The sequence below is a fragment of the Orcinus orca genome, chromosome X, assembly GCF_937001465.1.
Source record: "Orcinus orca chromosome X, mOrcOrc1.1, whole genome shotgun sequence".
Lineage (NCBI taxonomy): Eukaryota > Metazoa > Chordata > Mammalia > Artiodactyla > Delphinidae > Orcinus > Orcinus orca.
In genome coordinates this window covers 44,078,633-44,104,043 of record NC_064580.1, presented here as the reverse complement: position 1 = coordinate 44,104,043, position 25,411 = coordinate 44,078,633, and the positions used below count along the sequence as shown (strand labels likewise).

Here is a 25,411-nt window from a genome sequence, read left to right as displayed (position 1 = left end):
TTTCTCTGTCTCTCCACAAACTGTCCCCAAAAGGTTTAGTGTTCTAGTTATACTTTTCTGTAGCACTATAAGATAAGCATGTTACTACTTTTAGATGTTTGTTTTTAATATCAATTATTTCGCCTGGAATACCATCTGGGGCAACGCTTCATCTGCAGTATGTGGTCTGTGTTTCACATATTGGGAAACCCTTCCTTCAAGAGGAGAACAAAGCCTTTTAAGTCAAACAATTTTATATATTTTTAAAATTTAAATTAAATCTTATAAAAACATCACATTATAACTGAAGTCATCATATACAGCATCAGTTCTGTACTCAACACTTCAGGAGCTTTTACTCTGAGAAAAGAGCAAGGGTTTTGAACTTCGAACTCGAACCCCCAATCTGCTTTTTACTGGAGTCAGAGATTCTCAATTTTGTGAAAACTCTGACTTCCTTTTTGAGGACCTGATGAGGTCATACATGTACAGAATCTAGCACGCAAAAATGGCTAACAGTACATACTCTATAAATGTGAGTTTTTATAGTAAATCAAATATAGATTGATTTATAGATCTATAGAACTATAGAACTATAGATCTATAGATCTATAGAACTCAATAGATGAAGCTATGGTCATAACTGTACACAGCTCCAGGGTTGGTCAGCCATTCGTGACCATACAGGACAGATCAAAATCATCTAGGCAAGTTAACAGAGCCGTGACTTTTAACTTTCTGTGTACAGGAGATTGGTATCAGCATAGAAACAGGAGCAGGTAGCTTTCAGAGTGACAGCATCATTAGAGGTATCTTGCAGGGAAGATGGGCACCTCACAAAGTTTGAAGGGATGGCAACCTGGAGCTGCCCCTTCTGTCTCTACCTTTTAAGTAAAGTCCAATCTTCAAAGAGAAAGGCAATTCAGAAACAGCTGATCACAGGAAAGCCTGGCCCCACATTACTCACAGCCTTGAAGCTCTAGAGAATAGAAGAGGTTTTACATCCCAGCTCATTGTATGAAGCTAGCATAACCTTGATACCAAAGTCAAAGAGAGTACATGAAATAAAAGTATAGGCTAGTGTCACTCATGGGGACACACATAATCCTAAACAAATTATTAGGACATAGATTACTCATGACCAAACTGTTTATTTTAGGAATATAAAGTTGGCTTAAACATAGAAACTTATCCATTTAATTCAACCCATTAACATATTAATAGAGGGGAAAATCTTATGATCATCTCAATAAATGCACTTTAAGTGTTTGGTGAAATTCAACATGTAATCAACACGAATACTCTAAGCAAATGAATAATAAAATAGAATGACTTTGATAAAGTGTATCTACCAAAAGAAAAGCACAGTAAACACCATGGTGAAATATTGAAAATTTTCCATTTCTCATCAGGGAAAAACAAGGATATCCACTATCTACTATCTACTTTAAAATGAGAAAAGGAAATAAAAGCTGTAATGTTTAAAATGGCAGGAACAAAACATTATTATTCAAAGATGATATGATTATGTATGTTGAACACTGAAAAGGATCTAAAGATAAACTTTAGGACTTAATAAGCATATTTTAGCAAGGTTGCTGGATAGAAAAAACAACACATAAAAATTAGGTCTCTATATACCAGATCAAACAAAATATAAAGTTTCCAAAAAAAGGTACAATTTTCAATAGCATCAAATACCTAGGAATAAATTTAACAGAAGACATGCAAGACTTCTTTGGACAAAACTGCAAAACTTTACTGAGAGAATTTTACAGTCACATTTCCAACACAAGAACAGCCTGCATGGTTACAGTTTGTCTTCATTTAAACCTGTGGTTGCCCTTCACCTGTAAGATAACATAACATTTGGGAATATTAGTTAGAACTTTATTCAGATGACGCTAAAGGGATACAGAGGACACTACAGTCTTAGTTTTATAAAATGGACTAAAACCAGAACCCTAAGGGTGACCCTTGGCTTATATACAGTTAAACTTCTGTAGAGACTTTGAAGGTAGACTTTCAGGCACTTCAACAATATTTGCTAAACACATCACTCTTTCTAGTGGTACAGAGAAACAAAGAGACTGTTCAAGTTCAGAACTGATTAAGCCCAATGCTTCCATTCAGAAGTAGTTTTAAGTAGAAAGCAACATTTTTTTATACTTTTAGTAAAAATCCAACCAAACAACAAATAAAAAACCTAAGAAACAAAAGAAACTTTTAAAAAGTTCATTTAAATGTTTTGACTTGAAAAAAAATTCTTAATATAGGATATCTAAAACAGTAATGTCACACTTAGAATTGCTTAAATGGAAAACAGAAAGGCTAGTATTGCATTTGTTTTGGCTCTACTGTGGAAAAGTACAAAACTTTCTATGAGCCAGTTTAGCCCTTACATAGTAGTAGGTTAACCATTTGTCCCTGTTTTCATCCATACTCCTATGAGTAGTGACTCTCTACACACCTAAAAGCATTCCAGTTTGTATAATAAATTATATGGTTACACTAGTTTTAAGTCATTACCATCAAAAGTAACATCACATTGTGAAGGAAAATAGTACCATGTCTCACAGTCCGGAAGAAAAAAAAGGACAGAAGTGGGGTGGAGAGAAAGGAAAAAAACCTGGAGAGCCAAATATCTAGATAGACAGAAAGATAATATAGTCAATATCTGTTAGTGTCTTTTTCATAATCCTTATTGTGTACACTTAGCCTTTTGTCTGTTTTCTGCAAGATTATTTAAACTAGTGGATCTTCTATTCACAAATATTTTCTAAAAGAGCAATCTCATTGATTTATTAGTTGTATTATTTTTCCTTTTCCTAATGATTCATACCTGTCTTTTATTAAGAATCCCCTTCCTCTTCCCCTTAGATTTATTTTGTTGCCTTGTTATTATTTTCTTATATTGGATGCTCATGTAATTTTATTATCTTTTTTAACAGCCTATGTATTTAAGGCTATGATCTTCCTATGAGTACATTTTAGCCATGTTCAGTAGGTTCCTGAAAGTAGCCTGAAAACTATCTTTTAACGTAAAGAGTCTGGAATGGACCAGGAATGTAAAGTGAAAATATTTAGAAGACTAATGCAGGGAAATTTCTTCTCTAAACATCAAGTGCTTCCTTTAAATTCAGAAGCTGTGTGATTAATGGTCAGTAATTTGGAAAACACACATGTAAAACACACTTAAATTGATTACTCAGGAAGTACTTCAGTTACGGTCTTTGAAATTCAATCTTAACAATTTGATGCCTCAAGGAGCAAAATTTTCACACATTTGACATGGTTAGAGGTGATTATATCATACTATCCACATTTTATTAGGAACAGTAGCTCATTAAGACTGACAGTGGGGACAGGGAGCGTGCTCAGCACAGGTATCTTACTAACAGTCACCTTGACCATCACTGACTACATGCACTCTCTACTTGATCACCCACAGAGACCAGAGACTAGACTGTCTCTTGATATGTTATTATTCAGTCATCTGAGGCTTCATTCCGGGAAGGATTTAAAATGCAATTGTTGGGCTTCCCTGGTGGCGCAGTGGTTGAGAGTCTGCCTGCCGATGCAGGGGACACGGGTTCGTGTCCCGGTCCGGGAAAATCCCACATGCCGCGGAGCGGCTGGGCCCGTGAGCCATGGCTGCTGAGCCTGCACGTCCAGAGCCTGTGCTCCGCAACGGGAAAGGCCACAACAGTGAGAGGCCCGCGTATCGCAAAAAAATAAAATAAAACGCAATTGTTCACATTTTTGTCAATTATACATCAATAAAACTGGAAGAAAAAATAAAATGCAATTGTTCTTTAAAAGCCAGATAATTCAGAATTCAACAGAATCCGAGGACAGGCATTCAGAACTCCAACAGAATAACAAATATCAAGCAAAGTGTTAGTTCATTTTCTTAGTAGTGATGAAACCTCAATTCAAATGTAATTTGACTCAGGTCAGGATTTGATGATTTATGATAAACAAAATCACATAAAGCAGCTTATCTTTGTATTCTATGCAACAGAACCAGAGTAAGTAAAAATGAGAATTGAAAATAATTTTTAAATATCTGATTTGAAGTCACTATTTTTATAAGAGCAAAGATGGGTTTAGAAATTAAGGGATTTGCCCAGAGTCACACAAATTATGTTGGAGCTGGTACTGGAACCTACTTCAGCGCTTCAGCGTATTTCATACAAACTGATGTGTGTTACAAATGCATTACACGTTTGTTAAATGCAGATCTCTATAAAAGCATCTGAAAATTATTAACTGTTGGTTAAAGGGCTTATACTTAAAAGTAAGAAAATGCTTTCATTTTATAATTCAATATGGCTTTGACCCAATTTGTTTCTATACCTGATAGTTAAGGTCTGAACTACATTTCAAATCAGCTTTATATGTGAACTCTGCTATTAAACCAACAGTAATGTTATCTTTATATTATTAAAAATATAATATTGTGGAAAACAGACACCCTATAATTTGCATGCATAATAAATAACATACCTGCTTCTGGCTCTTTAATGGGCTCTGGATTTGGCAGTCTCTTCCTCTTGACATCAGAACCATCTCCACACCCACACCCAGTCTTTGGCTGAGCCAGTTCCTGCTGATTAGCTTCCAGGGCAGGACCTTGCAAATAAAAAGTTTATCAATTTAAGAAGTAAAACTTGAGATATAAATAAGGGAATGATAATATTCACTCCTTCAGTGTTATGAAGTAAAAGCCTTAGGCTAGTGTGGTAATAAATGTGATGCATGAGAATCCCAAGAGCATTATTTCAGGAGTCTGTTACAAGAAACAGGGTTTTATTACACTCTTCCTTTCCCAAGACTGCCCTCAGACAAATTAGGTGCTCCCTTTGTACTTACCCATATTGTACCTGTGACTGTACTTATCAGTGATTCGTTTGGGTCTCTCCGACTAAATTGTGAGCTCAAGGTTGAAACCATGTCTCCTATTAGTACTTAGCATATTACATGGCATGAGCAGACAACGATAAATGTTGAGTGGGGAAAAAAGTCTTAAAAAATACCTCAAACTGATTAACATTTTGCAAACCAACTGGTATGTCCTCTTCAAAAATGTCAAGTGTCATGAATGCCAGAAAACTAAACAGACATGACAACTAAATGCAATGCATGATCCTGGACTGAACTCTGGATAAAAAAAAATTCTATAAAGGAAGTTATTGGGACAACTGGGGAAATTTGAATATACACTGTGTATTTAATGATTGCATATTCTCATTGTCAAATTTCCTGATTCTGATAATTGTACAGTGATTAGAGCCAAGAGAATTACTTTTTCTTTGTTCTCAGGCTATACATACACTAATGTACTTAGGGTAAAGGGTCATGATAGTTGAACCTTTATCTAAATGACTCAGTAGTAATAAGAGCAAACATATCAGTAAGTGTGTATGTGTGTGTGTATACATATAGAGGGGAAGGGAAGAGGATATGAAACCAATGTGGTAAAAACTATTAACAATCGGTGAATCTAGGTGAAAAGTTTATGAGTTAATTGTACTATTCTTGCAAATTTTCTGTAAATTTTATGTTTTTAGAAATATAAAGTAAAAATTAAAGAGAATACATGACAACTACGTTGTACTTCAGGAAGACAAGAGTGATCTTATTTTTAATTGTGGTTTAAAAACACATAACAGCGAATTCCCTGGTGGTCCAGTAGTTAGGACTCTGTGCTTTCACTGCTGAGAGCCCAGGTTCAATCCCTGGTCAGAGAACTAAGATCCCACAAGCCACATGGCCAAAAGAACAAAAAAATTGTTTTAAAAAGCACGTAACATAAAACTTACCATCTTAACCATTTTTAAGTGTACAGTTCAGTAAGGGGTTATTTTTGCATCATTAGCAGAAACTAGAAATGGACTTTACATATTTGTTTTCCTGTATTATGAAACCTTTATTTTAAATGGTCTAAGAATAAACCATAATAAACGTATAATTTCTGTATTTTGCTAAAGTGTACTAAAAGCAGTGAGCATCAGCTATTTACAAAGCCTGAAGTCTATACCACGTATAGGATTTCAATTACAATTAAAAGGTAATCTTCTGAAGAGTTAGCTCAGTGCATTTGCAGGCCCATGACAAATCTTACAGTTGTGACAGCCACGCTCTACTGGGGTAGCCAGAAACTTACTTCGTTAAAATAAACAAAAGTTATATTTAGGTCCAAAGGTCCTATATGTAACTTTCCATAAATAAATCCCATGTAGAACAAAGTAAAATTATTTAACTTTTAAATTTAAAAAATAACCAAAATAGGGGTTTCCTGGTGGCACAGTGGTTGGGAGTCCGCCTGCCAATGCAGGGGACATGGGTTCGTGCCCCGGTCTGGGAAGATCCCACATGCTGCGGAGCGGCTGAGCCCAGGAGCCATGGCCACTGGGCCTGCGCGTCCGGAGCCTGTGCTCCGAACAAGAGAGGCCACAACAGTGAGAGGCCTGTGTAAAGCAAAAAAAAAAAAAAAAAAACAGTAAAATTATTTAAGAATAACAGTCAAATATACAATGAGAATAAAGGAAATGGGGTAGAAAGAAATGAAAGGGCATTGTTGCCAGTCATATTCTACAAACCTTTAACCGTGGCCTGAGTTATGTAAATGTTTTGCTTCAAAATACTATGTATATCCGGGGAAATAATGTCTGTCTCATGTTAACCTTAGAATAATTAATCTTTTGATTTTCCTAAGCATAGAAGGATTTAACCACCTTTTAAAAACCACTTTAAAACAATCATACTAAACCAGCTACCTGTATGACAGTATCCTGAACTATCCAGCTTTTATCAAACTTACCATGTAAAAATATCAATTACAGAAACAATGGCCATCATGCATGACTCATTTCTGGAGCCTCTATCCTACTACATTGAACTGGGGCAATACTGAGCTACATTACAGTACAGACATTTGAGTTTTGAGCAAAATCATTCACCTTTTTTACAGCAACATTCATGGTAGGAAGACACAAACTCTGGAGTGAAATACAGATTTTGTATTGAAAAGCCAAGTGCTCTTTGATAAACCCAATCCTTTAGCCTCAATTTTCTCATTCATAAATTGGGGAAAATTTATTATAGCGAGGGATTGCCCTAAGCTGCAAATTATACTCTCTTCACTTCTCCAGCCAATTTTCAGGCCATGTTTGAGATCCCTTTCTATTGTTTTCTTTCCTTCTCTGACCGGTATATCATAATGCATGAGACACCACATACACATACACACACACACACACACACACACACACACACCCAACAGGCATTCTTCCCCTTCCCTTCACCTTGAACTGAAGATGCTCCTTCATCCTTTTCCTCTTGACCAAGTATAATGTCCTGACTTTTAGTTAGTGGCTTCGCTTGTTGAGGTTGCTTATCACCAGGCTGCTGGAACTATGGGTGTGTGTGTGCAAATGAAAAGTTTTGTTACTAATACACGTCAACAATATAAATATACAAAATACAAAGATACATTTGATCATAAATAAATCTAAAGACATTTTTCAAATACTATTCAGTACACTTTTTTTTTTGGAGCAGAGAAAGTTGTATTACAAGTCCATGCTAGGAGACGAGGTGGCTCATGCCCTAAAAAGCCTCGAGCTCCCAGCATACTTATTCTTAACAAAGTTACTCTTCCCACAGAGAGGCTACTCCAAGAAAACAGTTACCCACAAGGACTTTGGAAGCTATTTTAATCTATGTCAGGATGGCTGTGTGCAATCTGTTAATAAGCATGAGAAGGAAGTCATCAGTCAAATTCCCCAGGAACGTAACAGCATTCATCCAGGCAACACCAGAGTGTAATCCTCCTGGATCAATGTTCCTTATCACATGGAAGACCTTTATCACTGTATCTGTATTAGTTCAACAACATTTGCACACAAATTAATTTCTACTAATAAAAATCATCAAATGTTAAAACACTTACAAACACAGGCCAAACTGCCCTGGGATATCTTTGATCATCACGTCTTTCTTTAGGTCTGTATGTTGACTTTATTCTCCGACTCATATTTCCCACTGAAAACAGAACATTGTCATTTGGAAAATGCACTTAAGAGGATAAATATATTTGAACACTTCCGTGGCCAAATGATGATGTATACTATTTTTGTAATATTGAACACATTTTCAAAATAAGTCTCAAGGTAATTTAAATGTGTGTGCTTTCCAATCACACCAAATCTGGCAACTTGCAAAAGCAATTGTTATGTCATGGCCAAGCTGACAGAAAATCACCTTAAAACACATAGTAGGGCTTCCCTAGTGGCGCAGTGGTTGAGGGTCCGCCTGCCGATGCAGGGGATGCGGGTTCGTGCCCCGGTCCGGGAGGATCCCACGTGCTGCGGAGCAGCTGGGCCCGTGAGCCATGGCCGCTGGGCCTGCGCGTCCGGAGCCTGTGCTCCGCAGCGGGTGAGGCCATGGACGTAAGAGGCCCGCGTACCACAAAAAAAAAATAAAATAACCAAAATAACAGTAAAATTATTTATGAATAACAGTCAAATATACAATGAGAATAAAGAAAATGGGGTAGAAAGAAATGAAAGGGCATTGTTGCCAGTCATATTCTACAAACCTTTAATAGTGGCCTAAGTTATGTAAATGTTTTGCTTCAAAATACTATATATATCCAGGAGAAATAATGTCTGTCTCATGTTAGTCTTAGAATAATTAATCTTTTGATTTTCCTAACCATAGAAGGATTTAACCACCTTTTAAAAACCACTTTAGGGCTTCCCTGGTGGCGCAGTGGCTGAGAGTCCACCTGCTGATGCAGGGGACACGGATTTGTGCCCCAGTCCGAGAAGATCCCACATGCCGCGGAGCGGCTGGGCCCGTGAGCCATGGCCGCTGAGCCTGCGCGTCCGGAGCCTGTGCTCCACAACAGGAGAGGCCACAACAGTGAGAGGCCCGTGTACCGCAAAAAAAAAAAAAAAAAAAAAAAAAAACACTTATAAAAAGTCATACTAAACCAGTTGCCTGTATGCCAGTATCCTGAACTATCCAGCTTTTATCAAACTTACCATGTAAAAATATCAATACAGAAACAATGGCCATCATGCATGACTCATTTCTGGAGCCTCTATCCTACTACATTGAACTGGGGCAATACTGAGCTACATTACAGTACAGACATTTGAGTTTTGAGCAAAATCATTCACCTTTTTTACAGCAACACTCATGGTAGGAAGACACAAACTCTGGAGTGAAATACTGATTTTGTATTCAAAAGCCAAGTGCTCTTTGATAAGCCCAATCCTTTAGCCTCAATTTTCTCATTCATAAATTGGGGAAAATTTATTATAGCGAGGGATTGCCCTAAGCTGCAAATTATACTCTCTTCACTTCTCCAGCCAATTTTCAGGCCATGTTTGAGATCCCTTTCTATTGTTTTCTTTCTTTCTCTGACCGGTATATCATAATGCATGAGACACCACATACACACACACACACACACACCCAACAGGCATTCTTCTTCCCTTTCCCTTCACCTTGAACTGAAGATGCTCCTTCATCCTTTTCCTCTTGACCAAGTATAATGTCCTGACTTTTAGTTAGTGGCTTCTCTTGTTGAGGTTGCTTATCACCAGGCTGCTGGAACTATGGGTGTGTGTGTGCAAATGAAAAGTTTTGTTACTAATACACGTCAACAATATAAATATACAAAATACAAAGATACATTTGATCATAAATAAATCTAAAGACATTTTTCAAATACTATTCAGTACACTTTTTTTTTTGGAGCAGAGAAAGTTGTATTACAAGTCCATGCTAGGAGACGAGGTGGCTCATGCCCTAAAAAGCCTCGAGCTCCCAGCATACTTATTCTTAACAAAGTTACTCTTCCCACAGAGAGGCTACTCCAAGAAAACTGTTACCCACAAGGACTTTGGAAGCTATTTTAATCTATGTCAGGATGGCTGTGTGCAATCTGTTAATAAGCATGAGAAGGAAGTCATCAGTCAAATTCCCCAGGAACGTAACAGCATTCATCCAGGCAACACCAGAGTGTAATCCTCCTGGATCAATGTTCCTTATCACATGGAAGACCTTTATCACTGTATCTATATTAGTTCAACAACATTTGCACAAAAATTAATTTCTACTAATAAAAATCATCAAATGTTAAAACACTTACAAACACAGGCCCAACTGCCCTGGGATAGCCTTGATCATCACCTCTTTCTTTAGGTCTGTATGTTGACCTTATTCTCCGACACATATATCCCACTGAAAACAGAACACTGTCATTTGGAAAATGCACTTAAGAGGATAATTATATTTGAACACTTCCGTGGCCAAATGATGATGTATACTATTTTTGTAATATTGAACACATTTTCAAAATAATTCTCAAGGTAATTTAATTGTGCGTGATTTCCAATCACACCAAATCTGGCAACTTGCAAAAGCAATTGTTTATGTCATGGCCACGCTGACAGAAAAATCACTTTAAACCACATAGTAGGGCTTCCCTAGTGGCACAGTGTTTGAGGGTCCGCCTCCTGATGCAGGGTACGCGGGTTCGTGCCCCGGTCCGGGAAGATCCCACATGCCGTGGAGCGGCTGGGCTCGTGAGCCATGGCCGCTGAGCCTGCGCGTCCGGAGCCTGTGCTCCACAACAGGAGAGGCCACAACAGTGAGAGGCCCGTGTACCGCAAAAAAAAAAAAAAAACACTTATAAAAAATCATACTAAACCAGCTACTTGTATGCCAGTCTCCTGAACTATCCAGCTTTTATCAAACTTACCATGTAAAAATATCAATTACAGAAACAATGGCCATCATGCATGACTCATTTCTGGAGCCTCTATCCTACTACATTGAACTGGGGCAATACTGAGCTACATTACAGTACAGACATTTGAGTTTTGAGCAAAATCATTCACCTTTTTTACAGCAACACTCATGGTAGGAAGACACAAACTCTGGAGTGAAATACTGATTTTGTATTCAAAAGCCAAGTGCTCTTTGATAAGCCCAATCCTTTAGCCTCAATTTTCTCATTCATAAATTGGGGAAAATTTATTATAGCGAGGGATTGCCCTAAGCTGCAAATTATACTCTCTTCACTTCTCCAGCCAATTTTCAGGCCATGTTTGAGATCCCTTTCTATTGTTTTCTTTCCTTCTCTGACCGGTATATCATAATGCATGAGACACCACATACACACACACACACACACACACACACACACACCCAACAAGCATTCTTCTTCCCTTTCCCTTCACCTTGAAGTGAAGATGCTCCTTCATCCTTTTTCTCTTGACCAAGTATAATGTCCTGACTTTTAGTTAGTGGCTTCTCTTGTTGAGGTTGCTTATCACCGGGCTGCTGGAACTATGGGTGTGTGTGTGTGCAAATGAAAAGTTTTGTTACTAATACACGTCAACAATATAAATATACAAAATACAAAGATACATTTGATCATAAATAAATCTAAAGACATTTTTCAAATACTATTCAGTACACTTTTTTTTTTGGAGCAGAGAAAGTTGTATTACAAGTCCATGCTAGGAGACAAGGTGGCTCATGCCCTAAAAGGCCTCGAGCTCCCAGCATACTTATTCTTAACAAAGTTACTCTTCCCACAGAGAGGCTACTCCAAGAAAACTGTTACCCACAAGGACTTTGGAAGCTATTTTAATCTATGTCAGGATGGCTGTGTGCAATCTGTTAATAAGCATGAGAAGGAAGTCATCAGTCAAATTCCCCAGGAACGTAACAGCATTCATCCAGGCAACACCAGAGTGTAATCCTCCTGGATCAATGTTCCTTATCACATGGAAGACCTTTATCACTGTATCTATATTAGTTCAACAACATTTGCACAAAAATTAATTTCTACTAATAAAAATCATCAAATGTTAAAACACTTACAAACACAGGCCCAACTGCCCTGGGATAGCCTTGATCATCACGTCTTTCTTTAGGTCTGTATGTTGACTTTATTCTCCGACTCATATTTCCCACTGAAAACAGAACATTGTCATTTGGAAAATGCACTTAAGAGAATAATTATATTTGAACACTTCTGTGGCCAAATGATGATGTATACTATTTTTGTAATATTGAACACATTTTCAAAATAAGTCTCAAGGTAATTTAAATGTGTGTGCTTTCCAATCACACCAAATCTGGCAACTTGCAAAAGCAATTGTTTATGTCATGGCCAAGCTGACAGAAAAATCACCTTAAAACACATGGTAGGGCTTCCCTGGTGGCGCAGTGGTTGAGGGTCCGCCTGCTGATGCAAGGGACGCGGGTTCGTGCCCCGGTCCGGGAGGATCCCACCTGCCGTGGAGCGGCTGGGCCCGTGAGCCATGGCCGGGGCCTGTGCTCCGCAGAGGGAGACACCACGGCAGTGAGAGGCCCACGTACAGCAAAAAAAAAAAAAAAAAAAAAACAAACAAACATAGTAAAAGACAAGAACACATTTCTGATGAGTTTTGGATTCACAACTTCATACACCATTATGGAGACATTTAGTAAAATACTACTGGAAATTTAAAACTTTAGGGACTATTGCTTTCGTCACACTCTTGTTTACCAAGCCCTTGCCCCCACCCTAATTAAATTCTTTTGGAACACAAAGCCACACTCACTCGTTCGCATATTGCCTACGGCTATTTTTGCATTTGCAGAGTTGAGCGGCTGCAATAAAGACTCCTATGAGGCACTCTCCTTCCTTGGCACCCTGTTCGGGGCACTACAAATCTCAGGATGCCGTTACAACCCCACATTGGTCTAGTGTCTAGGCCTTTCCTTTACCTCCCGCCCCACCCCCATGCCCCGGGCCCCACTGCTGACTCCGGATTCTGTGCTCTGTCTGCAGTTCCAGGGCCTCCAGGACCCAGATACTGCAAATAACGCCACCATGACTCGCTCTACCTTCATCTGACCTCCCTAACCTCCACCGCCCACCGCCCTCCCTTGCCAGCCACCAGGACGAGAGCTATGGTGGCCATGACACCTGTGGTGAGGACAACGACCTCGAGGGCTTTCCTCCTCAGAGGCCATAGATCACACCGCCTGACCCGCCCGAAGCCCGCTGGCTCCCCCTCACACACACGCACACTTAAACTCCAGGCAGGACAGATCTGTGGACCTACCTGGTGAGTCTCAGCCAGGCAGAAAGAACGGAGAGGCTAAGACGCGATGCGCGCAGCTCCGCACCCAGACGACGTTGCACACGCCGCACAAGGGCCGACGGGAAGGCGTGCAGCCCTGAGCATGCGCACTGCGTCTCGCACGTGCTGCGTGGGCTGGTTTCCCCGCCCCTCCACGGGACCCCACAGAGAACTCCCGGATCTGTACTCGTCTGCACTTCCGGTCCCTCCAGGGTTCAGATACCTCAAGTAACGCCCCCAAGCCCCTCCCAACTTTCAACTTCCCCTCTCCCCTTTGTGGCCCGTTTTCCATTATCCCAGCCCCCACTATGACAAGGGCTGTGGTAGTTGCCTGTGAAATGAGTAGAATGCCTGCTAAAACCGAAATGACAATATACTCCATAGGATTTGCATAAGCCCAGGCCTCAGAACCTAATATTCAAAACGTCCAGCATATGATTCAAAATTACTCAGGGAAGATGGCAGAAGACTAAGACGCGGAGATCACCTTGCTCCCCACAGATACACCAGAAATACATCTGCACGTGGAACAACTCGTACAGAACACCTACTGAATGCTCGCAGAAGACCTCAGACCTTCCAAAAGGTAAGAAACTCCCCACGTACCTGCGTAGGGCAAAAGGAAAAACAGAGACAAAAGAATAGGGACGGGACCTGCACCAGTGGGAGGGATCTGTGAAGGAGGAAAGGTTTCCACACACTAGGAAGCCCCTTCACGGGCGGAGACTGCAGGTGGCGGAGGGGGAAAGCTTCAGAGCCGGGGAGGAGAGCGCAGCCACAGGGGTGCGGAGGGCACAGCGGGGAGATTCCCGCACAGAGGATCGGTGCCGACCGGCACTCACCAGCCCGAGAGGCTTGTCTGCTCACCCACCGGGGCGGGTGGGGTTGCGAGCTGAGGCTTGGGCTTTGGTCTGAGCGCAGGGAGAGGACTGGGGTTGGCGGCGTGAACACAGCCTGAGGGGTTAGTGCACCACGGATAGCCGGGAGGGAGTCCGGGAAAAGGTCTGGAGCTGCCGAAGAGGCAAGAGACTTTTTCTCGCCTCTGTTTCCTGGTGCACGAGGAGAGGGGATTAAGAGCGCTGCTGAAAGGAGCTCCAGAGACGGGCGCGAGCCGCGGCTAAAAGCGCGGACCCCAGAGACGGGCGGGAGACGCTAAGGCTGCTGCTGCCGCCGCCAAGAAGCCTGTGTGCGAGCACAGGTACTCTCCACACCTCCCTTCCGGGGAGCCGGTGCAGCCGGTCACTGCCGGGTTCCCGGGATCCAGGGACAACTTCCCCGGGAGAACGCACGGCAGGCCTCAGGCTGGTGCAACGTTACAGTGGCCTCTGCCGCCGCAGGCTGGCCCCGCACTCCGCGCCCCTCCCTCCTCCCGGCCTGAGTGAGCCAGAGCCCCCGAATCAGCGGCTCCTTTAACCCCGTCATGTCTGAGCAAAAAACAGATGCCCTCCGGCGACCTACACGCAGAGGCGGGGCCGAATCCAAAGCTGAGCCCCGGGAGCTGTGGTAACAAAGAAGAGACGGGAAATCTCTCCCAGCAGCCTCAGAAGCAGCGGATTAAAGCTCCACAATCAACTTGATGTACCCTGAATCTGTGGAATACATGAATAGAAAACGAATCATCGCAAATGGAGGAGGTGGACTATGAGAGCAAGATCTATGATTTTTTCCCCTTTTCCTCTTTTTGTCAGTGTGTATGTGTATGCTTCTGTGTGAGATTTTGTCTGTATAGCTTTGCTTCCACCATTTGTCCTAAGGTTCTATCCGTCCGTTTTTTTTTTTCATTTTTTTCTTAATAATTATTTTCTAATTTAATAACTTTATTATTTTTTACTTTATTTTATTTTACTTTATTTTCTTTCTTTCTTTCTTTTTTGTTTCCTTCCCTCCTTCCTTCCTTCCTTCCTCCCTCCCACCGTCCCTCCCTCCCTCCCTCCCTCCTTCCTCTCTTTCTTTCCTTCTTTCCTTCTTTTCTTCTTTCTTTCTTTCTTTCTTCCTGCTTCTCCTAATTCTTTCTCTCTACTTTTTCTCCCTTTTATTCTGAGCCGTGTGGATGAATGCCTCTTGGTTCTACAGCCAGGAGTCAGTGCTGTGCCTCTGAGGTGGGAGAGCCAACTTCAGGACACTGGCCAACAAGAGACCTCCCAACTCCACATAATATCAAACGGCGAAAGTCTCCCAGAGATCTCCAACTCAATGCCAGCACCCAGCTCCACTCAACGACCAGCAAGCTACAGTGCTGTACATGCCAAACAACTAGCAAGACAGGAACACAACCCCACCCATTAGCAGAGAGGCTGCCTAAAATAATAATAAGTCCACAGACACCCCAAAACACACCACCAAACGTGGACCTGCCCACCAGAGAGACAAGATCCATCCTCATCCACCAGAACACAGGCACTAGTCCCCTCCACCAGGAAGCCTGCACAATCCACTGAACCAACCTTAGCCACTGGGGACAGACACCAAAAACAACGGGAACTACAAACCTGCAGCCTGCAAAAAGGAGACCCCAAACACAGTCAGATAAGCAAAATGAGAAGACAGAAAAACACACCACAGATGAAGGAGCAAGATAAAAACCCACCAGACCTAACAAATGAAGAGGAAATAGGCAGCCTACCTGAAAAAGAATTCAGAATAATGATAGTAAAGATGATCCAAACTCTTGGAAATAGAATAGAGGAAATGCAACAAACATTTAACAAGGACCTAGAAGAACTAAAGATGAAACAAACAAAGATGAACAACACAATAAATGAAATGAAAAATACTCTAGATGGGATCAATAGCAGAATTACTCAGGCAGAAGAATGGATAAGTGACCTGGAAGATAAAATAGTGGAAATAACTACTGCACAGCAGAATAAAGAAAAAAGAATGAAAAGAACTGAGGACAGTCTCAGAGACCTCTGGGACAACATTAAACACACCAACATTCGAATTATAGGAGTACCAAAGAAGAAGAGAAAAAGAAAGGGACTGAGAAAATATTTGAAGAGATTATAGTTGAAAACTTCCCTAATATGGGAAAGGAAATAGTTAATCAAGTCCAGGAAGCACAGAGAGTCCCATACAGGATAAATCCAAGGAGAAATACGCCAAGACACATATTAATCAAACTGTCAAAAATTAAATACAAAGAAAGCATATTAAAAGCAGCAAGGGAAAAACAACAAATAACACACAAGGAAATCCCCATAAGGTTTAACAGCTGATCTTTCAGCAGAAAATCTGCAAGCCAGAAGGGACTGGCAGGACATATTTAAAGTGATGAAGGAGAAAAACATGCAACCAAGATTACTCTACCCAGCAAGGATCTCATTCAGATTTGATGGAGAAATTAAAACCTTTACAGACAAGCAAAAGTTGAGAGAGTTCAGCACCACCAAACCAGCTTTCCAACAAATGCTAAAGGGACTTCTCTAGGCAAGAAACACAAGAGAAGGAAAAGACCTACAATAACGAACCCAAAACAATTAAGAAAATGGGAATAGGAACATACATATCGATAATTACCTTAAATGTAAATGGACTAAATGCTCCGACCAAAAGACACAGATTGGCTGAATGGATACAAAAACAAGACCCATATATATGCTGTCAACAAGAGACCCACTTCACACCTAGAGACACATACAGACTGAAAGTAAGGGGTTGGGAAAAGATATTCCATGCAAATGGAAACCAAAAGAAAGCTGGCGTAGCAATTCTCATATCAGACAAAATAGACTTTAAAATAAGGACTATTAGAGGAGACAAAGAAGGATACTACATAATGATCAAGGGATCGATCCAAGAAGAAGATATAACAATTGTAAATATTTATGCACCCAACATAGGAGCACCTCAATACATAAGGCAAATACTAACAGCTGTAAAAGGGAAAATCGACAGTAACACATTCACAGCAGGGGACTTTACCACCCCACTTTCACCAATGGACAGATCATCCAGAATGAAAATAAATAAGGAAACAAGCTTTAAGTGATACATTAAACAAGATGGACTTAATTGATATTTATAGGACACTCCATCCATAAACAACAGAATACACATTTTTCTCAAGTGCTCATGGAACATTCTCCAGGATAGATCATATCTTGGGTCACAAATCAAGTCTTGGTAAATTTAAGAAAATTGAAATTGTATCAAGTATCTTTTCCGACCACAGTGCCATGAGACTAGATATCAATTACAGGAAAAGATCTGTAAAGAATACAAACACATGGAGGCTAAACAATACACTACTTAATAACGAAGTGATCACTGAAGAAATCAAAGAGGAAATTTAAAAATACCTAGAAACAAATGACAATGGAGACATGACAACCCAAAACCTATGGGATGCAGCAAAAGCAATTCTAAGAGGGAAGTTTATAGCAATACAAGCCCACCTTAAGAAACAGGAAACATCTCGAATAAATAACCTAACCTTGCACATAAAGCAATTAGAGAAAGAAGAACAAAAAAACCCCAAAGTTAGCAGAAGGAAAGAAATCATAAAAATCAGATCAGAAATAAATGAAAAAGAAATGAAGGAAACGATAGCAAAGATCAATAAAACTAAAAGCTGGTTCTTTGAGAAGATAAACAAAATAGATAAACCATTAGCCAGACTCATCAGGAAAAAAGGGAGAAGACTCAAATCAATAGAATTAGAAATGAAAAAGGAGAAGTGACAACTGACACTGCAGAAATACAAAAGATCATGAGAGATTACTACAAGCAACTCTATGCCAATAAAATGGACAACCTGGAAGAAATGGACAAATTCTTAGAAATGCACAACCTGCCAAGACTGAATCAGGAAGAAATAGAAAATGTGAACAGACCAATCACAAGCACTGAAATTGAAACTGTGATTAAAAATCTTCCAACAAACAAAAGCCCAGGACCAGATGGCTTCACAGGCGAATTCTATCAAACATTTAGAGAAGAACTAACACCTATCCTTCTCAAACTCTTCCAAAATATAGCAGAGGGAGGAACACTCCCAAATTCATTCTACAAGGCCACCATCACCTTGATACCAAAACCAGACAAGGATGTCACAAAGAAAGAAAACTACAGGCCAATATCACTGATGAACAGAGATGCAAAAATCCTCAACAAAATACCAGGAAACAGAATCCAACAGCACATTTAAAGGATCCTACACCATGATCAAGTGGGGTTTATTCCAGGAATGCAAGGATTCTTCAATATACGCAAATCAAACAACGTGATTCACCATATTAACAAATTGAAGGAGAAAAACCATATGATCATCTCAGTAGATGCAGAGAAAGCTTTTGACAAAATTCAACACCCATTTATGATGAAAACCCTGCAGAAAGTAGGCATAGAGGGAACTTTCCTCAACATAATAAAAGCCATATATGACAAACCCACAGCCAACATCATCCTCAATGGTGAAAAACGGAAAGCATTTCCACTAAGATCAGGAACAAGACAAGGTTGCCCACTCTCACCACTCTTATTCAACATAGTTTTGGAAGTTTTAGCCACAGCAATCAGAGAAGAAAAGGAAATAAAAGGAATCCAAATTGGAAAAGAAGAAGTAAAGCTGTCACTGTTTGCAGATGACATGATACTATACATAGAGAATCCTAAACATGCTACCAGAAAACTACTAGAACTAATCAATGAATTTGGTAAAGTTGCAGGATACAAAATTAATGCACAGAAATCTCTGGCATTCCTATACACTAATGATGAAAAATCTGAAAGTGAAATCAAGAAAACACTCCCATTTACCATTGCAACAAAAAGAATAAAATATCTAGGAATAAACCTACCTAAGGAGACAAAAGACCTGTATGCAGAAAATTATAAGACACTGTGAAAGAAATTAAAGACGATACAAATAGATGGAGAGATGTACCATGTTCTTGGATTGGAAGAATCGACATTGTGAAAATGACTCTACTACCCAAAGCAATCTACAGATTCAATGCAATCCCTATCAAACTACCACTGGCATTTTTCACAGAACTAGAACAAAAAATTTCACAATTTGTATGGAAACACAAAAGACCCCGAATAGCCAAAGCAATCTTGAGAACGAAAACGGAGCTGGAGAAATCAGGCTCCCTGACTTCAGACTATACTACAAAGCTACAGTAATCAAGAAAGTATGGTACTGGCACAAAAACAGAAAGATAGATCAATGGAACAGGATAGAAAGCCCAGAGATAAACCCACGCACATATGGTCCCCTTATCTTTGATAAAGGAGGCAGGAATGTACAGTGGAGAAAGGACAGCCTCTTCAATAAGTGGTGCTGGGAAAACTGGACAGGTACATTTAAAAGTATGAGATTAGATCACTCCCTAACACCACACACAAAAATAAGCTCAAAATGGATTAAAGACCTAAATGTAAGGCCAGAAACTATCTAACTCTTAGAGGAAAACATAGGCAGAACACTCTATGACATAAATCACAGCAAGATCCTTTTTGACCCACCTCCTAGAGAAATGGAAATAAAAACAAAAATAAACAAATGGGACCTAATGAAACTTCAAAGCTTTTGCACAGCAAAGGAAACCATAAACAAGACCAAAAGACAACCCTCAGAATGGGAGAAAATATTTGCAAATGAAGCAACTGACAAAGGATTAATCTCCAAAATTTACAAGCAGCTCCTGCAGCTCAATATCAAAAAAACAAACAACCCAATCCAAAAATGGGCAGAAGACCTAAATAGATATTTCTCCAAAGAAGATATACAGATTGCCAACAAACACATGAAAGAATGCTCAACATCACAAATCATTAGAGAAATGCAAATCAAAACTACAATGAGATATCATCTCACACCAGTCAGAATGGCCATCATCAAAAAATCTAGAAACAATAAATGCTGAAGAGGGTGTGGAGAAAAGGCAACACTCTTGCACTGCTGGTGGGAATGTGAATTGGTACAGCCACTATGGAGAACAGTATGGAGGTTTGTTAAAAAACTACAAATAGAACTACCATATGACCCAGCAATCCCACTACTGGGCATATACCCTGAGAAAACCATAATTCAAAAAGAGTCATGTACCAAAACGTTCATTGCAGCTCTATTTACAATAGCGCAGAGATGGAAGCAACCTAAGTGCCCATCATTGGATGAATGGATAAAGAAGATGTGGCACATATATACGATGGAATATTACTCAGCCATAAAAAGAAACGAAATTGATCTATTTGTAATGAGGTGGAGAGACCTAGAGTCTGTCATACAGAGTGAAGTAAGTCAGAAAGAGAAAGACAAATACCGTATGCTAACACATATATATGGAATTTAAGGGAAAAAATGTCATGAAGAACCTAGGGGTAAGACAGGAATAAAGACACAGACCTACTAGAGAATGGACTTGAGGATATGGGGAGGGGGAAGGGTGAGCTGTGACAAAGCGAGAGAGAGGCATGGACATATATACACTACCAAATGTAAGGTAGATAGCTAGTGGGAAGCAGCTGCATAGCACAGGGAGATCAGCTCAGTGCTTTGTGACTGCCTGGAGGGGTCGGATACGGAGGGTGGGAGGGTGGGAGGGAGGGAGATGCAAGAGGGAAGAGATATGGGAACATATGTATATGTATAACTGATTCATTTTGTTATAAAGCAGAAACTAACACCATTGTAAAGCAATTATACCCCAATAAAGATGTTAAAAAAGATACGCAGAATACTCAAAACACTAAAAATAGAACTACTGTATGACCCAGCAATTCCACTCCTGGGTATATATCCAAAAGAAACAAAAACACTATTTGGAAAATATACATGCACACCAGTGTTCATAGCAGCATTGTGTGCAATTGCCAAGACATGGAAGCAACCAAAGTGTCCCCCAGTAGATGAATGGATAAAGAAGATGTGATCCATATATACAGTGGAATACTGCTTAGCCATAAAAAAGAATGCAGCAACATGGACGGACTTGGAGGGCATCATGCTAAGTGAAATAAGTCAGACAGAAAAATACTGTATGATATTGCTCATATGTGGAATCTAAAAATTGCAACGAACTAGTGAATACAACAAAAGAGCAGACTCACAGATACAGAGAACCAACTAGTGGTTACCAGTGGGGGGAGGGGGCAATATAAGGGTGGAGGGGTGGGAGGTACAAACTATAGGGTGCAAGATAGTCTCAAGAATGTATTGTAGGGGCTTCCCTGGTGGCGCAGTGGTTGAGAGTCCTCCTGCCAATGCAGGGGACACAGGTTCGTGCCCCGGTCCAGGAAGATCCCACATGCCGCGGAGCAGCTGGGCCCGTGAGCCATGGCCGCTGAGCCTGCGTGTCGGGAGCCTGTGCTCTGCAATGGGCGAGGCCACAACAGTGAGAGGCCCGCGTACCACAAAAAAAAAAAAAAGGAATGTATTGTATAGCACAGGGAATATGACCAATATTTTGTAATAACTGTAAATGGAAAATAACCTTTAAAATTGTATTAAAATTTTTAAGTGAAAAAATTGCTCAAAATATGAAAAAACAGGAAAATCTGAGCTCACATGGGAAAGACAATCAATAGACACCAATGCAGAAAAGACTAAGATGCCAGGATTATCTGACAATGTCTTTCAAGCAGCTATTGTTAAAAAAAAATACTTAAGCAAATGAGTCATGAACACTTCTGAAATAAACGTAAAGACAGGAAGTCTTGGCAAAGAGAGAGAGAGAGAGAGGGAATATTTCAAGAAACAAATGGAAATTTTAGAAGTGAAAAATATGATAACCAAATAAAAATCTCACTGCATGGATTCAGTAGCAGAATGGGGATGAGAAAATAGTGAACTTGAAGATAGATCAATAGAAATTAGTCAATCTGAACAACTCAGAAAAAAAGAGATCAAAAAAACAAACAGACCTGTGGGAAAATACTAAAACATCTATAATTTTTATACAAAACATATATAATTTTTCCTTCAGAAAACCAGAAGTGAAAGAGTTATAGAGATTAAAAATAAGAAGAAGAGGGCTTCCCTGGTGGCACAGTGGTTAAGAATCCTCCTGCCAATGCAGGGGACACGGGTTCGAGCCCTGGCCCAGGAAGATCCCACATGCCGCAGAGCAACTAAGCCTGTGCGCCACAACTATTGAGCCTGCACGCCTAGAGCCCGTGAGCCACAACTACTGAAGCCGGTGACCCCAGAGCCCATGCTCTGCAACAAGAGAAGCCACCGCAATCAGAGGCCTGCACACCGCAACGAAGAGTAGCCCCCACTCGGTGCAACTAGAGAAAGCCCGCACGCAGCAACAAAGACCCAACGCAGCCAACAATAAATTAATTAATTAATTAAAAATAAGAAGAAGGTTCAAGTGACTCTATTAATATCTGGCAAAGTAAACCACAGAACAAAGAAAATTACCAGGGATAATGAGATGTTACAAACTGATAAAAATTAACCAAAAATACTTAATGATCTATAACGTATATGCAATTGTGTTGGGAGCCCCCAAGACCACCCCAGGTTTATTATTCGCAAAGAGGATCCATAGAATTCAGCATATAGGTGTGCTCATCGCTAAGATTTGTTACAACTTAAGGGTACTAAGCAAAATCAGCAAAGGGAAAATGCATAGGGTGACGTCCAGAGGAAAGCAGCAGAAGCTTCTAAGAGTCCTTTCCCAGTGGAGTCACACAATTCATTCCTCCAGCAACGAATTGTGACAACATGTGTGCAGTGTTGTCTACCAGGGCATCTCGTTAGATACTCAATGCTTTCTCCCTAAGATAGGGAATGAGGCAAGAATGTCCATTCTCCCGCTTGTTATTTAACATTGTATTGTAAGTCCTAGCCAGTTCAGTAAAGCAGGAAAAGGATATAAATGGCTTACAGTTTGGGAAGGAAGAACTAAAACCATCCCAATTCTCAGGTGACATGATTATCTGCATAGAAAATCCCATGGAATTTAATTTTTAAATATTAGAGCTAGGACTTCCCTGGTGACACAGTGGTTAAGAATCCACCTGCCAATTCAGGGGACACGGGTTCGAGCCCTGGTCCGGGAAGATCCTACATGCTGAGAAGCAACTAAGCCCATGCACCACAACTACCGAGCCTGCGCTCTAGAGCCCACATGCCACAACTACTGAGCCCATGGGCCACAACTACTGAAGCCCGCGCACGTAGAGCCCGTGCTCTGCAACAAGAGAAGCCACCGCAGTGAGAAACCTGCGCACCGCAATGAAGAGTAGCCCCCGCTCGCCACAACTAGAGAAAGCTCGCATGCAGCAACAAAGACCCAACGCAGCCATAAATAAATAAATTTAAAACATATTAGAGCTAATAAGTAAATTTAGCAACATTGTAGAATATAAGTTCAGCACACAAAAATCAGGCTTATTTCTTTACACTAGCAATGGACAATCAAAACCAAAATTTAAAAACACACATGCAATACTATTTTACAACAGCTCCTCAAAAAATCTAACAAAACATGTACAGGATCTGTGGATGTTGAAAACTACAAGAAGCTGATGAAAGAAATAAAAGAAGACCTAAATAAATGAATATAGTGTTCATGGGTTGACAGATTCAATGTAGTTAAGACATCAATTGTCTCCTAATTGATCTTTAGATTTAATGCAATTCCAATCAAAATCCCAGTAGGAATTTTTTTGTAAATACAGAATAATTGATTCTAAAATGTATGTGGAGGACATTCCCTGGCGGTCCAGTGGTTAGGGTTCTGCTCTTTCACTGCTGAGGGCCCAGGTTCAATCCTTGATTGGGGAACTAAGATACTGCAAGCCGAGCAGGGCAGCCAAAAACATTTTTTTTAATTGAAAAAAATTAAAAATAAAGAATAAAATGTATGTGAAAGAACAAAGGAACTACAACTGTCAAAATAATTTTGAAAGGAGGAACAAAATTGGAGGACTAAGATGGATTTTAAGAATTACTATAAAGCTACGATAATCAAGACAGTGTAGTATTGGCAAAGGGATAGATACACCTTTGTAAAATATCAATTGGTCATATTTGTGTGCGAAGGTGTGACTATGAAGGGATGGCACAAGGGAGTTCTGTAGGGCGATGGGACAGTCATGTATCCTTAGTGTGGTGGTGGTTACATGAATACACACATGGGTTAAAACTCACAGAATCCCCAAGGTCAATTTTACTGTATGAGTGATTGATTGATGGCTGCGTTGGGTCTTCATTGCTGTGCGCGGGCTTTCTCTAGTTGCCGCAAGCGGGGGCTACTCTTTGTTGCAGTGTGCGGGCTTCTCACTGCAGTGGCTTCTCTTGTTGTGGAGCATGGGCTCTAGAGCGCAGGCTCAGCAGTTGTGGCGCACGGGCTTAGTTGCTCCGTGGCATGTGGGATCTTCCTGGACCAGGGCTCGAACCCATGTCCCCTGCGTTGGCAGGCGGATTCTTAACCACTGTGCCACCAGGGAAGTCCCTGTATGATTATTTTTTAAATAAATTTTTAAATCTTTGTCAATCAAACAGGTGAGAATCCTTGCTTTCTGTAAGACTGTTTTAACACAGGTGTACGTATGCCTAAACAGTAGTTCTGTTTTCTTTTGCTCTACATATAAAGGGAATCCTAAGTTACGTCCTCTCGTATCTGACTTCTTTCACTTAACATTTTGTCTGTGTGATTTAGTTCATTCCATCTCATAATTGTGTAGTATTCCATGGTATCCATATAACACAATTTATTTATGCACTTCCTATTGATGTATAATTGGCTTGTTTCCGGGTTTTTTACTATTAAAAATAGTTTTACTACATGAACATTCCTGTATCTCTCCCAGCTTTACATGTATGCGTGAGAACGCGCACCACAGCTAGTATAAGATGGCAGAAAGGTAAATCGAACACTACCTAACCACCCAATAGAGAATGACTGAATACACCCTGGCTATGATAGATGATGGCACATCATCAGAATCACTTCAAAACCTGTGAGCCACTGTTTGGATGAGTTACACAAGTGCTCACCAGGGGCTGTTGTGGTGATGACTCATGTCCCTGTAGACTGCAGATGGGTCCCAGTAACGTTTGGGGCAGGGAGCTCACTGAGCTCATCTTGGGGCTCCCGAGGGCAGAGATGAGGACAAACAGGAAGGAGCCTGTGACACAGGCTGCTGGCCGCCCCAGAGCACTCCGGAGAGGGCCTCAACGGGTCCTGGCCCAGGGTTCTGATCTCAGAGCTTCTGCACCTGCCTGCCTGCCGCGAGCACTTCCAGGAAGGCATCCCTGGGCCAGGCCTGAGGCGGCCACTTCAGTCCTGCCCCACCAGCTCTGACCCCCT

General features: G+C 40.6%; 1 protein-coding gene across 3 annotated transcripts; it reads right to left on the bottom strand.

Moving 5' to 3' along the window:
- Nucleotides 1-625: 625 nt before the first annotated feature.
- GAGE10 (G antigen 10) lies at nucleotides 626-15,003 on the bottom strand. 3 transcript variants are annotated; one of them, XM_049704653.1, is made up of 9 exons: nucleotides 12,203-15,003; nucleotides 11,890-11,981; nucleotides 11,241-11,349; nucleotides 10,148-10,239; nucleotides 9,501-9,609; nucleotides 7,937-8,028; nucleotides 7,290-7,398; nucleotides 4,489-4,614; nucleotides 626-1,829 (listed from the first exon to the last, which is right to left on the bottom strand). In XM_049704653.1, exons 2-9 carry the CDS (start codon nucleotides 11,971-11,973, stop codon nucleotides 1,807-1,809), a joined length of 744 nt encoding a protein of 247 aa, XP_049560610.1. In that variant the 5' UTR covers nucleotides 11,974-11,981; nucleotides 12,203-15,003; the 3' UTR covers nucleotides 626-1,806. The 3 variants fall into 3 exon arrangements, with proteins under 3 accessions (XP_049560610.1, XP_049560611.1, XP_049560612.1); XM_049704654.1 differs by lacking the exons at nucleotides 9,501-9,609; nucleotides 10,148-10,239; XM_049704655.1 differs by lacking the exons at nucleotides 10,148-10,239; nucleotides 11,241-11,349.
- Between the last annotated feature and the right edge of the window lie 10,408 nt (nucleotides 15,004-25,411).